This window comes from Nerophis ophidion, linkage group LG13, assembly GCF_033978795.1.
Source record: "Nerophis ophidion isolate RoL-2023_Sa linkage group LG13, RoL_Noph_v1.0, whole genome shotgun sequence".
Taxonomy (NCBI): Eukaryota; Metazoa; Chordata; class Actinopteri; order Syngnathiformes; family Syngnathidae; genus Nerophis; species Nerophis ophidion.
Genome location: NC_084623.1, coordinates 53,031,601 through 53,047,999, shown reverse-complemented (window position 1 = coordinate 53,047,999; position 16,399 = coordinate 53,031,601). Strand labels below are relative to the sequence as shown.

General features: G+C 39.6%; 1 protein-coding gene across 1 annotated transcript in view; it reads right to left on the bottom strand.

Moving 5' to 3' along the window:
* The window catches only part of LOC133564728 (protein phosphatase Slingshot homolog 2-like), a 62,747-nt gene extending 47,523 nt beyond the window's left edge, over positions 1 to 15,224 (bottom strand). The window contains exons 1-2 of the mRNA XM_061919210.1: positions 15,054 to 15,224; positions 8,193 to 8,236 (exon numbers count right to left, since the gene is read on the bottom strand). Coding sequence (XP_061775194.1) covers positions 8,193 to 8,236; positions 15,054 to 15,116 — 107 coding nt within the window. The 5' untranslated portion in view covers positions 15,117 to 15,224. The remainder of the gene's footprint in view (positions 1 to 8,192; positions 8,237 to 15,053) is intronic.
* Between the last annotated feature and the right edge of the window lie 1,175 nt (positions 15,225 to 16,399).

Below are 16,399 nucleotides of genomic sequence, written 5' to 3'. Positions count from 1 at the left end.
TCAAACTGACTTTTGACCTCAGTTACCAGACACTAATCTGTAGTTAGTACAATTTGTAGCTCAAACTGACCTTTGACCTCAGTTACAACAATCATCGTGCATCTGCTACAAGCCAAAATCATTGGGATTCAGGTTTTAATGATGAGCTATAGTATTGATATCAGTGTTGGTGGGTTATGTAGGCCAACAAAACTTAAGCAAAAAAAGAAAAACAAAATAAATACACTTAAAAATGTGGGCTGTCTAAATCAACACGATAACAATTTAACAATAAGTTTAATTAATGTCACAAATTTTTATAACAGCGATTAACACACACTCCTTTTTGACCCTTGGGACGTGCCGATGCGGGGGAAACCTGGCTGCATTTTACTTCTTACTGAAGAGCTACAAATTTAAGCGAGCAGAAATAGACAAAAGAAAAGGGCACCGTATGGAAATATCAAGTTTATAACCACAGCAAGTTGTTCTCCTGACAATAAAGTTCTATTTTTCACCGTGGGACGACATCACTGCAGCAAATGCCTGCTCTTCTTTATGCTTCACTTCTGTGTTTCGATTACCGTTAGGTGCTGTGATAACATAACATTTAGACTGTTACTATGAGTGCTTTAGTAAGTAAGATAGCTTAAAATCTCAACAGAAATAAAAGACTGAAGGCAGGAAGTCGAATGTAATATTTTTGTTATGCAAAAAATCGATGCGACATGAAATCATGTCAAGACACTTTCTCAAACAAATCACACACTTTCCCGGCTTAAAAATAAAATTGCCACGCTATACATCCGGTTTAACTACATTAACAAAGTAAAACGGTCTCATATTACGATCATGCTTTGTCAAATATCTTTTGTAATGTTATTCTGTGATACATTTCCAGTAGTCTTATCAAACTTACAAAGCACCCACTCTCTGTCTCACCGCCTCTCTCTCAGCTAGATAGCTACTAAGCTAACGAAGCTAAGCTTTTCCCGGTCCAAAGCAACTGTGCTCCGAAGGCGTCTGCTCTGTTTCGCTGGGGCTACTCTTCACCTACTGCTCTGAAGACAGCAAGAACGCGACTTGGCGAAAGAAACAACGGGAGTAGGTTGGCCCTACGAGAGGACCGTGTCCGCCAGTTAAAGCAGAATAATTTTGTAACTTTAGACGCCGCGGACACGTTTTCTAGCATCAGCTGTAGCGAGCTGACGAGCCCAGCTTGTGGCCGTCTTAATTGGCATACAAGCCATGGTGTACTGGTTGAGTAAAATAATACATTTAGCCCTTTTAGATAGCCCTACACCCCAGTCGACTGGACACCACACCTTAGTCATAGGGGACACCATCACCCGGAACATACAGTTTAGTAAACCAGCCATAATTAAGTGTATTCCCAGGGCCAGAGTACCCGACATTGAAGCTAGTCTTAGGGAGCTGACTCGCAACAGGCCTAGTAAACTGTATGACAGGCTAATCGCACCATCATCTGCGCGAAAACAGTTCTACACGTCGGCTCCAATGACACTTGGATAGGACAGTCAGCGATTACAAAGAGGAACATAACTCGGACCTGTAATCTCACTAGAAAGATGTCTCGACATAGAGTACTTGTCATTGATGAGAGGTATAGCAGATTAGTCTCGCTTAAGAAGTCGCTGGCTAGTTTTTGTAGAGAACAAAGACTAACGTTTATTGATAATTGGCCCTCTTTCTACGGCAAACCGTGCTTGCTGAGAGGCAACGGGCTTCAGCCTAACCTTGATCCTGACCTCGAAAAAAATGTTGCACAGCAGCTAAATGAACATATACATGTATATGTATATGTATATATATACACACATATATATACATAGCGACCCCAAAAAAGGGACAAGTGGTAGAAAATGGATGGATATTTATATATATATATATATATATATATATTTGTCTAAGAACAGCCATATTTGCTATGTGGCCTTCAATGAAAATAAGTTTGACACCCCTGACCTAGAAGCAGTCCGCTACAAATACACCTGTTAGCCCGCCAAGTACTTGAGCTGATGCAGCGCCTACAACTGGATGTGACTTCATGTGCAACAAAAGTATTGAAATCAGTAGCCCATGCCCAAAAACGTTACGAAGGGTGTCCGTATCCTCGCAAGCTGGCAACACTGATCTTTCCTGCTATGTCTTCTTATTCTATGGAAGACGACATGCCTATTAACCGTGTGTTACAATGCCATCTATTATACTGAGTTGTAACGACTAGCTACAATCACAGACTATCATATGACAAAGTATTTATGAGCGAGCCAGGGCAAACAGGTAGCGCCAAATCTATTTGTGGCGATTTAAATCAATTAGTGGATGCATGAGCAACACTGAATATACACAGTATACAGTTCATGTTTCAGATTGTGTAACACTATTACACTGACAAGCAGGTTTTATGCCATCTTTGCGTTTCTTTTTTCTTTTTTTGGCACAACAATGAACTACGTACACAGTCATTAACAGACATACTAACTACAATATACTGTATGCGTGCTGCGTTTCATGGCTGTGTGCTGCTATTCCCATAGACACAAGATGTACACAATGTGAGCTTCAAGAACCATTGTGTACAATGAAGACAATTCAACAGTTGCCCATCTGACGCAAACCATGCAGCCTTTATGTTTGAGTTTCTCCCACCTATTGTCTGCTCATAATCTGTTCAGGCTTGTGGCTCAGCTCTGTTACTCAACAGCAAAATCAAACCGAGTGAATCATGACTTCCTTCCTGATACATGCATGCAGATACAAACCTAAAAAAAAAATGTTCTATTCTACCATCATGCATATCAAGTCCGAGCCTGCGGCATCAGGATCAGACATTGACGACAATATTCACAAAGACATAATTGATCTATTCTGAGACTTAATCTCCTAAAAAAATAAAATAAAATAAACTGCTGGGTGAAACAGACATTAAAACCAGTCATGGTGTACGCTAGTGTCCTGCGATATTACAATATATATTGCAAAGCGACATAAAAATGTCGATCTTACGCAAAAACTCTTACTGTTTATACCACCGTTACTTAACCATAGGGCCAGGGCCAGGACCAGGTTGTGAGCACCCCCGAGTGGTCCGCCAAAAAATCTGTTTCTCAGCGGTGGTCCGCAGGGGCCGCAGCGGGACTCAGTTGTAATACACCGTTTCGCTACCTGTGGCAGTAATGACCATATCAAACAAACATAAGCAATCTGGAACTAAAGTCATCAAGAAGTTTCATAAGCGCAATACCTATGACTAAATTTGTGAAGCTATATTTTGATTTGCACTTTAATTTTATTTACAGTTTATTTAAATGAAATATATATTATTAATTTAATTTATTTATTTTAGCACAACACTGTATATAAATATATGTTTTGGCTATTATTTATGAGTCCTTTCTTATGCAGTATATTTGGTTAGTACTTATTTTTGTAATCACCCTGATCTAAGCCTACGGTTTACGTGTTAAATAAACAATCTGTGTGATTAACACACTTTCATATAATTTAACAAGGTTGTAAACTGCTTATATACAGTAGGTTAGATATAATTATTTAATATTATTAAAATCAAAAACAATATTACTCATTTAGTGTTAATATTTCAGTGGGGCTCTGAGGCCAAAAAGGTTAAGAACCCCTTATCCATGCAATAACATAAACGTCTGGGCTGCGGATAATGGAACTGCAGTAACACTGCTACTTTGTGGGAGCATTTTGACATCGCTTGAAAGAACTTTGCAGCGAGAGACAGTGGGAACATGTCAACATTGTAGCAGAACGGAAAGCAAAATGGAAGCTAAGCTAACAAAGTTCGAAGAGGAATTGGTACTAAAAAAAGGGGTGAGTAACTCCTCTGTTTGGATTTAAAAAAAAAGACACCGACCAAAAAACAATAGGCTAATCTGCAAAACTGACGAGTCGCTGCAATCAATTTGAATACGTCTATTCTTTTCTATTACTTAAAAACACGCCCAAGGCATGGAAAACAGTTCGGATAGTGTTAAAATGTTACAAAACTACAATGTATTTAACAGAAAAACACACCAAACAAGTTTAACGGAATAGTCCAAAGGCACCGTTTATAAAAAGCAGATCCGCATACATCGATAAATATAGTAGTCAAAAGAAAAGGATGGTACTAAAAATATTTGTTATATGTCTCCTTTTTAAAAAGATCTACCATTGTCGTGCAACCTCTTTTCAGCAAACCAAAGCAATAAGTCTGGGCATGTGTTTTGCTTTTTTTTTAAAATTATTTTAGGACAAATTTCAAAAGATGGACTGCCGTCACAAAAGACGTCATGCTTGATGTCGACATTTCTTGCGAGACTTTTTCATTCTCTGCTGGCTTAAGTGACACAGAGTGTTAATAATGGGAACAACTTTACAAGTAGAACAATATTAATACACATTGGGAAATGTAAAAAAAATTATAATAATGATTTTAAGACTTTTAGAAATCGAAACAGAAAGAGATTAACATATTTAAACACCAAAAAAGGTTCAATGTTTTTTTCTGCCAAGAAAGTATATTGTGTGTTTATTTTTTTTAAGTATTTTTTTTAAAAGAAATTTCCTAAAATATTTTAGTGTGTTTAAGTATTTTTTGACCACATTCAACAATACCGTGATAATAATTATACCGTGATAATTTTGGTCACAACAAGTCACAAAGTTTCATATCGTTAGATCCCTAATGTGTAAAAATCCCAGCAGTGCCTCGACACTTTTCTTAAGATCTACTATGCACGTTAAGAATGCTTGGTGGATTTGACATCTTACAACAGTTAACTTATTTTTATACTTGCATAACCTTTAAAAATGTTAAACGACCCCTTGATCATTTGTCAATGAAGTTGAAGTTTGTACACAAGTGAGGTGTTAGAGTTAAATGAAATTAAATATATTTATCTAGCCCTTTTCCTCAAGGGGCATAAAGCGCTTTATATTGAGAAAACCCATTACCGGTATGTAAATTTCAGCCACATTTACACAAGTGTGGGTAGCAATTAGTGCAAGGTGGGTGATGTGTCTTGCAGTAACAAGTCGGGCTGGACAATTAGTCAAATCATGAAAATAAAATAATCTTTAAAAAAATAAATAAATAAATGGGCCGCAAACCATGCATGCAAATTTCGGAGCTTGTGACGATGAAACATCTACAAGAAGTTTGGAATGTCACCATGGTTGCTACTTTTTATTTGAAACAACACGGGTAGTTCTAATCATCCATCCATTCATCCATTTCCTACCGCTTATTCCCTTTGGGGTCGCGGAGGGCGCTGGTGCCTATCTCAGCTACAATCGGGTGGAAGGCAGGGTACACCCTGGACAAGTCGCCACCTCATCGCAGTAGTTCTAATCAATAATCTCTAAATTTACATAAATGAACCGGCAAGGAAAATTTGGTCATTGTGAGGAAAAGAAACATTCGTTTTGGAGAATAATGTGTCCGGTAGCGCTCAATAATACCCGACACACTTAACAGCCTCGTCCTGGACTAAACAATGTTGAGACTGTCCCTTGAAACGGCGCCTAAACTACAAAGCAAACAAAAGCAATCCATACACCCACAACACATCTTATCTGCTTGTGTTTTTGTGAACGACATCATCGATGTAACATTAATGGAAAAACAGCGATCGCAATTTGAGAGGCGCTCTCTTTTTTTTTTTTTTTAACAGCCTCAAGTGAGTCACCTCTATACTCGTCAAGATGAGGAAACTACAGCACAACACACTTCCTCCTTCAGAATAATAGGACAGTGTTCCACATCTGGTCTGACTGCGTTACCAAAAAAAAAGTTTCAAAAAAGTACCTTGCACAAGCATAATGTACTTAAAGCACTTACCGATACATTTCCACAAGTATTATGCTTTAGCCTAAAATACTGGTAAAAATTGTCCAAATATGGGGATAGGTTGATTGGCAACAGTAAATTGGCCCTAGTGTGTAAATGTGAGTGTGAATGTTGTCTGTCTGTCTGTGTTGGCCCTGTGATGAGGTGGCGACTTGTCCAGGGTGTACCCCGCCTTCCGCCCGATTGTAGCTGAGATAGGCGCCAGCGCCCCCCGCGACCCCGAAAGGGAATAAGCGGTAGAAAATGGATGGATGGATGGATGTTATTTAAACGTTTGTTATTGCTATTATTATTATTATTTTAATTTTACTTGTTGTGGTATATTAATTGCTAATCAATATGCAGATGTTTTTAAACTTTATTCGAAATGGAGTTTTGGTGTTACAAAAAATATGAATCATAATTACAATTTAAATCAACCAAACTAATATTCATTATTATTTTAGCCATAATCGTACAGCCCGAGTTATTAGTAAAGGTGGAAATCTTAGGCCACGGCACGATTCGATTCCGATTAGGATTCGGGAGCTAAGATTCGATTAAAAATGAAATTAAAAGTTATAATTATCCATCCATTTTCTACCGCTTATTCCCTTTTTTTGGGTTGCGGGGGGCGCTGGCGCCTATCTCAGCTACAATCGGGTGGAAGGCGGGGTACACCTTGGACAAGTCGCCATCTCATCGCTGGGCCAACACAGATAGACAGACTACATTCACACTCACATTCACACACTAGGGCCAATTTAGTGTTGCCAATCAACCTATCCCCAGGTGCATGTCTTTGGAAGTGGGAGGAAACCGGAGTACCCGGAGGGAACCCACGCATTCACGGGGAGAACATGCAAACTCCACACAGGTAGATCCCGAGGCTGGATTTGAACCCAGGACTGCAGGACCTTCGTATTGTGAGGCAGACGCACTAACCCCTCTACCACCGTGAAGCCCAAGTTAAAATTATATCAATGCGTTTTAATTTTCAATGACTTTTTTTTTTTATTCATGCAGTTTTACATTTCTTTTAATTCCACTAAAAAGCGTTTATCACTTGCAACTTTTAAAAACAGTGCATTTTTAACAAAAAAAAATCCTATCACATTCATTAAATTAATAGAAATGTATGCAAAACTGGAACATATCGTATTTTTCGGACTATAAGTCGCTGTTTTTTTTCATAGTTTGGCCAGGGGTGCGACTTATCCTCAAGAGCGACTTATGTGTGAAATTATTAACACATTACCGTAAAATATCAAATAATATTATTTAGCTCATTCACGTAACGGACTAGACGTATTAGATTTCATGGGATTTAGCGATTAGGAGTGACACATTGTTTGGTAAACATATAGCATGTTCTATATGTTATACTTATTTGAATGACTCTTACCATAATATGTTACGTTAACATACCAGGCACGTTCTCAGTTGGTTATTTATGCGTCGTATAACGTACACTTATTCAGCCTGTTGTTCAATATTCTTTATTTATTTTAAATTGCCTTTCAAATGTCTATTCTTGGTGTTGGGTTTTATCAAATAAATTTCCCCCCAAAATGCGTCTTATACTCCAGTGCGACGTATATATGTTTCTCTCCTTATTTATTAAGCATTTTCCGCAGGTGCGACTTATACTTCGGAGAGACTTGTACTCCGAAAAATACGGTAAGTACCCTAAAATAAAAGGAACAGGTCGGATCTCTTAGGGAGGTGGCTCTCTGCAGTCAGCCACATTTGAGAACTGTCTGCATTACTTTATTTACAAAAAATACATTGATTATTGACGTTTACTAATCGATTTTATAATCGACCATATCTGAATTTCCCCCACCTCTAGGCAAAAGATAGATTTTATCCTGGAACTTTCATGTTTCTGGGTCAGCCGATCTACCATCTGAGCCACCCCACACCGAAAACACTGACAAAAAATTATGACATCAATAGTTTATGCAATCTTCTTGAAAGCCAACATTTCATTATTATTTTATCTGTTGGCTTTGCATAGATCCTTGTCCTCATTTTTATTATTGTTTGTTGTGTAACTTCTAAATTGATCTCCAAATTAGATCGCACAACAATATGAACTTGATTCATTCATTCATCTAAGTGGTACAAAGACACAAATCTTATTTGAATATCAGCATTATATAGAAGATTTTGGGATTAAAGTACGGACTTTGGGAGAACTGTGATCAATGTATATCAAGTGCAGTTGCAACTGTCAGAATATTAATAAGCACACTCCCCCTAGTGGCGCACATCCCAACCTGCAGCCTCCAGAGAAGAACCAGGGGAGGGACATGAGAGTGTGTGACTAAACAGGAAGTGGTCTCACCTTCTGGCCTGGGAGCGACAGTCATCCTCACCACTGCCAGACTCCTAGAAGTAGCAGAAGTACGTCGTTAGTGCATCATCAGCTGGAGAGAACCCAGTGTCCCACGCAGACTGTAATGGATGCTTGCATCACACGCTGAGAGGCCGGTACAATTAATTGAAATTACTTTAATAGCAAAAATTGGACTCCAGGCAGAAGGATACAGCTTAAACAGCCTGTCCATACTCGCCACTCTGCTATTCTTTCCCCCTTCCAAAAAAAAAAATGCAATTATCCTCCCCCACCACTGCAACCAGTCCACCACATACACAAACATTTTAATCCCTTTTCTAATCCCTTCCAAAACTCAGGAACTTTCTCTTCGGCATCAATCTGTCGTGGTTGGACACAATGTCCAAATTACGCTGGGATGGCAAAGGCTGCGCTTGCGAACTGTTAAATAATGGCGGATGAAACAGGTGGAAGAGGATGGAATTTTCACCCTGTGGTTCCCAGATGTGAGCATCTGATGGGACAGCTGCCAGCCTCAGCATCTTCAGTATTGCCTCCTTTTAGGAAGTATGTAAGGACACACACACACTGCTTAGCAAACAACACACCACTACTGACACCCGTAATGTGCAGGCCCCCCGCTAATCATTCCATTTTTCATTATACACATACGGCATAGGAATAGGGCGTGATGCATAACCTCATCTCTATGGTTACATCCGCTGCATACATGTCTAGGGAGTGGCCTCATAGCCAATCAGAAGAGAGAAGTCGGTGGGCTGCTAGGCAGATTACTGCACACAGGGGGTGGCCGCTCCCTGCTGTGCTAAAAGCAAGTAATGTGAGATGGGTGGGTCAATATTTCGGAAGATAAACACCCAAGCGATAGAAAAGCAAGGGCAAAGGTGAGGGCGGAGAGTAGGAAGGTGAAATATTGGGTAAAATATATTCATCATCTTTTTATTTTGTATTTTTTCATGGAAAACCACTCCAAAGTTTGCATATGGCAACGCTGCAAAAAATGTGTGATAAATAAACATTGCATTAATGGAACCGCTGTACACTCTCAGTAAGTGTTTTGCACTTTAGGACTATAAACTGCTCAAGAACCATAGACTGAAGTTACTTTATTTAATTACAGTCAGCTTGTGAATTTAAATGTGCAGCGATTTGGCTCAGTTGTGTGTTGTTAAAGGGGAGCTATTATGACAAAACCTAGTTTTGTTGTATTCAGAATCTGCCTAAGTGTCAAATATTTGTAATAAAACCGTGGAGGCTTGGCGGAGATATTTAAAAAAGAATCTTGCCTCGCTTCGTACTTCCGCCAAACAAGCCTTTTGGAATTTGCACAACCTGTGACATTTATCCCAACGATAACAACAGCGGATTATCCATAACATACAGGATAACCTCTATTTACAAACTTAAATTGGTTGTCGAACGTGGTTTTTAAAGGGGAGCACACTTTTTTTTAAATTTTGCCTATAATTCACAATAATTATGAAAGACTTGACAATGGATTAACTTTTTTTCAATGCATTGTAATTTGTAAAAAAAAATGTAAAGAGAAGCCAATGGGAGGTCTTCTATTTTGCCCATAAAACCCAATCAATAACCATCCAAATAGTGCCAACAGTACTCTATTTACATGTTGCCCGCCTGGAGTATGAACCAAGCATTAGTGATATTGTCATTATAAGCGCTAACGCAGACAAACTTTTTATAACGGCGCCGGGATCATGAGCTTGTGAGCCAATGTTGACATGATCGACTGGAAAACTGCTTTCTTATTGCCTTGCGTGTCAAACTTCATTCTAGATCATAAATCGCGCATCTCACCTGGGTAGAAAAAGGATGAGGATGGATTACGACAAGTTGATACACTTTGACAGCCAATTTAGACCCAGAAATGGCAAGAAAGACATGAAAAGACACATAGGTCCACCCCCATCTTTTCTTCGCAAGTTTTATAAGTAACATTCTTAATCTAAATATGAATATACAAACATCCAAGCAGTCGGCATCCTAATGACAGCAGACCTTGTACAGTAAGTGATGTTGTCATGTAGTTTGCAGTGAGTAATAATCAGTGATGATGTTGAAAAAAAAAGGCGAACCTTGTGATTAATTTTTTAAATTAATGCGCCCCACATTCTCAAAATAAGCAAAAATGCATAGTATTAAATATTATTATAAATGTGCCTGTCACTCCACTACATATACATTGTATACTTAGAGCATGTATATAAAACCTGAACCGTTGAACCGGTTAAAAGGGCTTTTAACAACATTTACACAGATGCTTAGAGGGCGGTAATTTCCAATGTAATTCTAGCGTTATATCCCGCCCTGTCCCGTCTTCTATGATGCGTACGTACACAACACATGCACGCGTGTTAGCTTTCGGTGCTATTGGGTAATCATAGCGATTTGGATAGCTAGCGTTAGCTGTCATTGAATGTACAGTATATTCTATCATAACAACAACATGACTGCAAATTGTTTATTGCTTCTCTAGGACTACTTTTGTATGTGTGCACGTACGTTTTTACCAGACCGGCTGAGTGACTACCGTTAACATGAATAATTTTATCCGGGCCAGTAAAATAATTTACTACACAAACTTAGTTTTTGTGAAAAAAAAAAAAATGAACAGTTTTGACATGTACATGTTCTGTTTAACCATGAATGGTAACAAAAGCTAGCCGCTTGTTATATTTTTACTTGAAAAATGTTATTGTGAGCAAGTTGCCAACAGCCCCTTTAAGAGACTTGTTTGGGACAACTTTGTTTTGGATTTTAGATGAAAAGCAGTCACATCTTTGACTGATCACGCAACAAATATAGGGCATGAAAATTAATCAATGTTAATAGGTATAGGGCATTGGTCAGCAACCCGGGGCTCTTTAGTGCTGCCCTATTGGCTCCCAGGAGCATTTTTAAAACAAGATTGAAAATGGAAAAAGATGGGGGAACATTTTTTGTTTTTGTTTCAGTATGTTTTTTTGTTTGAGAACAAACATGTTGCATTCAACAAAACCTTCCCAAAAGCCCACTATTTAAAATGTTTGTGTATGCTTTACTCATGAGAGTATTTGGTGAACATCGTTTTGTCCTACTAATTTTGGCCGTTGTTGAACTCAGCATGGTTGACTATGAGAAACAGTTTGTTTACATGTAAAATCTTACACTCCTTCTTTGTCTCATTTTGTCCACCAAATGTTGGATACTGTGCGTGAATGCACAAAGGTGCGCTTTGTTGATGTTATCGACTTGTTTGAGTGCTAATCAGGCATATTTGGTCAGTGCATGACTCCAAGCTAATCAATGCTAACATGCTATTTAGGCTAGCTGTATGTACATATTGCATCATTTTACCTCATTTGTAGCTATATTTGAACTCATTTAATATCCTCATATCCTCTGTATATAATTTAGTTTTGCATGTCTCATGACACATTATCTGTACGTAATATTGGTTGCATTTCTCAAAGTACTTGTTTGTGTGCCATGTTGTTCCAGACCACAGCAAACATTACCTAGCGTTCTGAAGATTGTAATAAATCCATTAAAAGAAAAAAGCCTGCCGTTTCCTTTAATTTGGACACACACATCTATACTTTTAGCCATTAAAACCCATCCAGGAGTTATCTCACCTTCTGAGTAGCCTCTGATTGACTCATGGTTTGTAATGTTGTAAAAATATGTAGAATAAATATTACATTTCAACATTTCTGTCAACGAATATTTTCTTCAGCCTGCGACATATAGTCATTTTGATAGTAGGTTATTAAGGCTAATATAGTCACTTACGTCATGTGCTGCCTTCATTATAACACTTATATATGGCTTTTCATTTTTTGCGGCTCCAGACGGATTTGTTTTTTGTATTTTTCGTCCAATATGGATCTTTCAACATTTTAGGTTGCCGATCCCCGGTATACAGATTAAGTTCCCTTTTCTATGTTTGTCCCCAGTCCACCCAGAGACCACACTTTGCAGCCCCAACTCACCCACATCCGTCCAGCCATAGGCTATGTCTACACTAAGACGGATAACCCTTTCAATGAATAATTATTTAGCCTAAGCCCCGTTTCAGCTACACTAAATCACCGTTTAAGGTACCTCTCCCCGGATAATTTTATTACACGGGTATAAATGCGCCGTGTATTTCTTGACTCTCCCGTTCTTGGCTTTGTATGGACTAATTGATCGTTTACAAACTGAGTTCGGAAAGGAAGTGATGCCAGAAAGACCGCACCCCACACAAGAAGTGACGTCAGAAATAATGCACCACAACCGGCTTCATAATATAGCAGTTTCGTAACTCGGAGCTAACCACTGGAAATATGAAGGCGAGTCATTCAAACATGCCATGTTTCTCCTTCTGTCTGTACAGGCGCTTGTGGAAATCACACATGAATACCTAAAGAGAAAGCGATTGCAGCTATTTCGGATACAACACTTCTCAGACGGCAAGACAACTTTCAAATGTCGAGGTCAGCTGGGATTCTACTTAGCAAAAAACTTTGTCCATTTGTCGAAGGAGCGTCAACGAGAATGCGGGCTCCCGTGGATGTGATTCAAAAAAGGCAGCGTGTTCTTTGAATTACCTGGCCGTCGAGGGAAAACTACGGAAAACAGCGAATGCATTTGGACTGGCAAAGCAGACTGTATCAGTTATTGTCCGCCATGTATGTCGCGGACTCAACGTCTAGGTCCAGAGTATATAAAGTCACCAAAAATGAATTGACAATGAAGGAAAAGGCAAAAGAGTGAGGAGTGTCCTGACCAGATATCTAGATCCCTAGTTTGATTGTTGTAAAATGTTCTTATTCACAATGTGTACTTTCATCCATCCCTCCATTTTTGGAGGGTTGCTGGAGCCTATCTCAGCCGTATTCGGGCGGAAAGCAGTGTACACCCTGGACAAGTCGCCACCTCATCTCGGGGCTGTGTACTTTCACTTGTTTATTAAAGATTTGATTGATTTCACTTGTTTATTAAAGATTTGATTGATTTGTGATGTCTCAGGTGTGATGAACTACAATAGGGCCCCAAAGCACACTGGATTCCAGTTAATAAAATACCACAACATTGGATATTGTACCGATAAGTTAAATTTAAAAACGTGCACACAAAAACCAGAAGTGACTATGACGTGCGCAATACACGTGCATGCACATTAGGTCGCGCTGCACCGGCTGACAGAAGGGAACAGGGGGGTCTTAAACAAAAATTGTGTGTGTGTGGACAAGGATAAAGTTAGGTGTGATTTACCCTGGATAACCTTAGCCGGCTTAGTGTAGCATACTTGCCAACCTCGAGAACTCCGATTTCGGGAAGTGGGGGTGGGGGGCGTGGTCGGGGTTTTGGGCGAGGAGCATTGTTGGGGGCGGGGCGTTATTGGGGGCGTGGTTAAGGGGGGAGGAGTATATTTACAGCTATCCATCCATCCATCCATCCATTTCCTACCGCTTATTCCCTTTGGGGTCGCGGGCGCGCTGGTGCCTATCTCAGCTACAATCGGGCGGAAGGCGGGGTACACCCTGGACAAGTCGCCAACCCATCGCAATATTTGTAGAAATCTTTATTTATAATTGAATCACTTTTGTTTATTTTTCAACAAGTTTTTAGTTATTTTCATATCTTTTTTTCCAAATAGTTCAAGAAAGACCACTACAAATGAGCAATATTTTGCACTGTTATACAATTTAACAAATCAGAAACTGATGACATAGTGCTGTATTTTACTTCTTTATCTTTTTTTTCAACCAAAAATGCTTTGCTCTGATTAAGGGGTACTTGAATTAAAAAAAATGTTCACAGGGGGTACGTCTCTAAAAAAAGGTTAAGAACCACTGCTCTAAAAGCCGTAGATGTTATTGTCACATATGCATGCACAGTAGATGGCAGCATTGTCCTGTTTAAGAGTGTCACAACATTGCTGTTTACGGCAGACAAACTACTTTACGGTAGACGAAAACGTGACTGCTGTTGTTGTGTGTTGTTTCCGCGCTGGGAGGACGTTAATGAGACTGCCTAACAATAAACCCACATAAGAAACCAAGAACTCGCCCTCGATCATTCTACAGTTATAACGTCATTGGGCAGGCACTCTGTATTGTGGGAAAGGGGACATGAAAACAGGCTGTCGACACGTCACTCGGGTCCGCCTGAATTTCGGGAGATTTTCGGGAGAAAATTTGTGCCGGGAGGTTTTCGGGAGAGGCGCTGAATTTCAGGAGGGTTGGAAACTGTAGAAGGGGCCTAAGAGGCTTTACATTGCAATTGTATCTATGCCAGCCACAGTCTCACAGTGTGTCAGCATGTTGGAGGCGTGGAATATAAGATAAGAGGGCCCATGAAAGGTCCAACGGGGTCTGACAGGCCTGTCACACTAACCGGCTTTCAGGGCAAGCTCCAGCCTCCTCACTGTCACTCTCACTAAGTCGCCATAATGGAGGTCAATGAAGCAGAAGTGATGCTGACACTAATGCCATCCATTTTCTACCGCTTATTCCCTTTGGGGGCACTGGTGCCTATCTCAGCTACAATCGGGCGGAAGGCGGGTTACATACTGGACAAGTCGCCACCTCATCGCAGGGCCAACACGGATAGACAGACAACAGTTACTCACATTCACAGCTGACACTAAAGTATATTTTAAAAACTATTCACTGTGAGGCACACACACATCAGCAGGAAATAAGTATAGCCTTCTGCTAATGAAACACAACTAAATTTCTACAGTAAAATATTTTTTTATAGTAATTTAAACAATTGTTTATACGTGCACTGTCAGCATTAAAAGGGAAGACAGTGGGCGAGCTTACCGCCAGATGTCACAAACACTTGACCGATACTCACCGACACACACGGGCTGGAGGTAGTGCTCGGCGTCGGCGACCGCTGGACGGTGACCAGCGCCATCCTGCCTCCACCTGCTCACACCACAGTTACCTAAAAGTGCCTAAAAGCGGAGTAGCGGACATTTTGAGAGGAAAAAGAAACTACAACAAGCTCTTGAGTCTTAAGGTTAAGTCTGGTCGCTGATGTCCCCCCCCCCGGTATAGTCAAGCTGAACGGAATTGAGCTGCTAGATCCGGCTAGGGTTTTTTCAAAATAAAACAATGCTTACCCGAAAATATGAGCGTATCTATTAGGGGTGTGGGAAAAAATCGATTCGAATACGAATCGCGATTCTCACGTTGTGCGATTCAGAATCGATGTTCATGTTTTTTAATCGATTTTTATTTGTTTTTGTTATCAATCAAACAAAACAATACACAGCGATACCATAAAAATGCAATTCCAAAACCAAACCTGACCCAGCAACACTCAGAACTGCAATAAACAAAGCAATTGAGAGAAGACACAAACACGACACAGAACAAACCAAAAGTAGTGAAACAAAAATGAATATTATCAACAACAGTATCAATATTAGTTATAATTTCAGCATAGCAGTGCTTAAAAATCCCTCATTGACATTATCATTAGACATTTATAAAAAAAAAAAAAAAGAACAATAGTGTCACAGTGGCTTACACTTGCATCGCATCTCATAAGCTTGACAACACACTGTGTCCAATGTTTTCACCAAGATAAAATAAGTCGTATTTTTGGTTTGTTTAATAGTTAAAACAAATTTACATTATTGCAATCAGTTGATAAAACATTGTCCTTTACAACTATAAAGGTTTTTACAAAAATCTGCTACTCTGCTAGCAGGTCAGCAGACTGGGGTAGATCCTGCTGAAATCCTATGTATTGAATGAATACAGAATCGTATTGAATCGGAAAAATATTGTTTCTGAATCGAGAATCGCGTTGAAGCGAAAAAAATCGATATTTAATCGAATCGCGACACCAAGAATCGATTTTGAGTCGAATCGTGGGACACCCAAAGATTCGCAGCCCTAATTTCTATCTTCATCCATCCATCCATCCATATTCCCTGTTGGGGTAGCGGGGGGCACTGGCGCCTATCTCAGCTACAATCGGGCGGAAGGCGGGGTACACCCTGGACAAGTCGCCACCTCATTGCAGGGCCAACACAGATAGATAACATTCACACTCACATTCACACACTACGGCCAAGATCTATCTTGATCTTCTTAAATTGCAATTGTTAATTTCCAAGACATTTTGAGGGCAATTTCATTTGCGTCCCATGAAATAATCTATAAATACACAATAACTGTTGAAGTGTA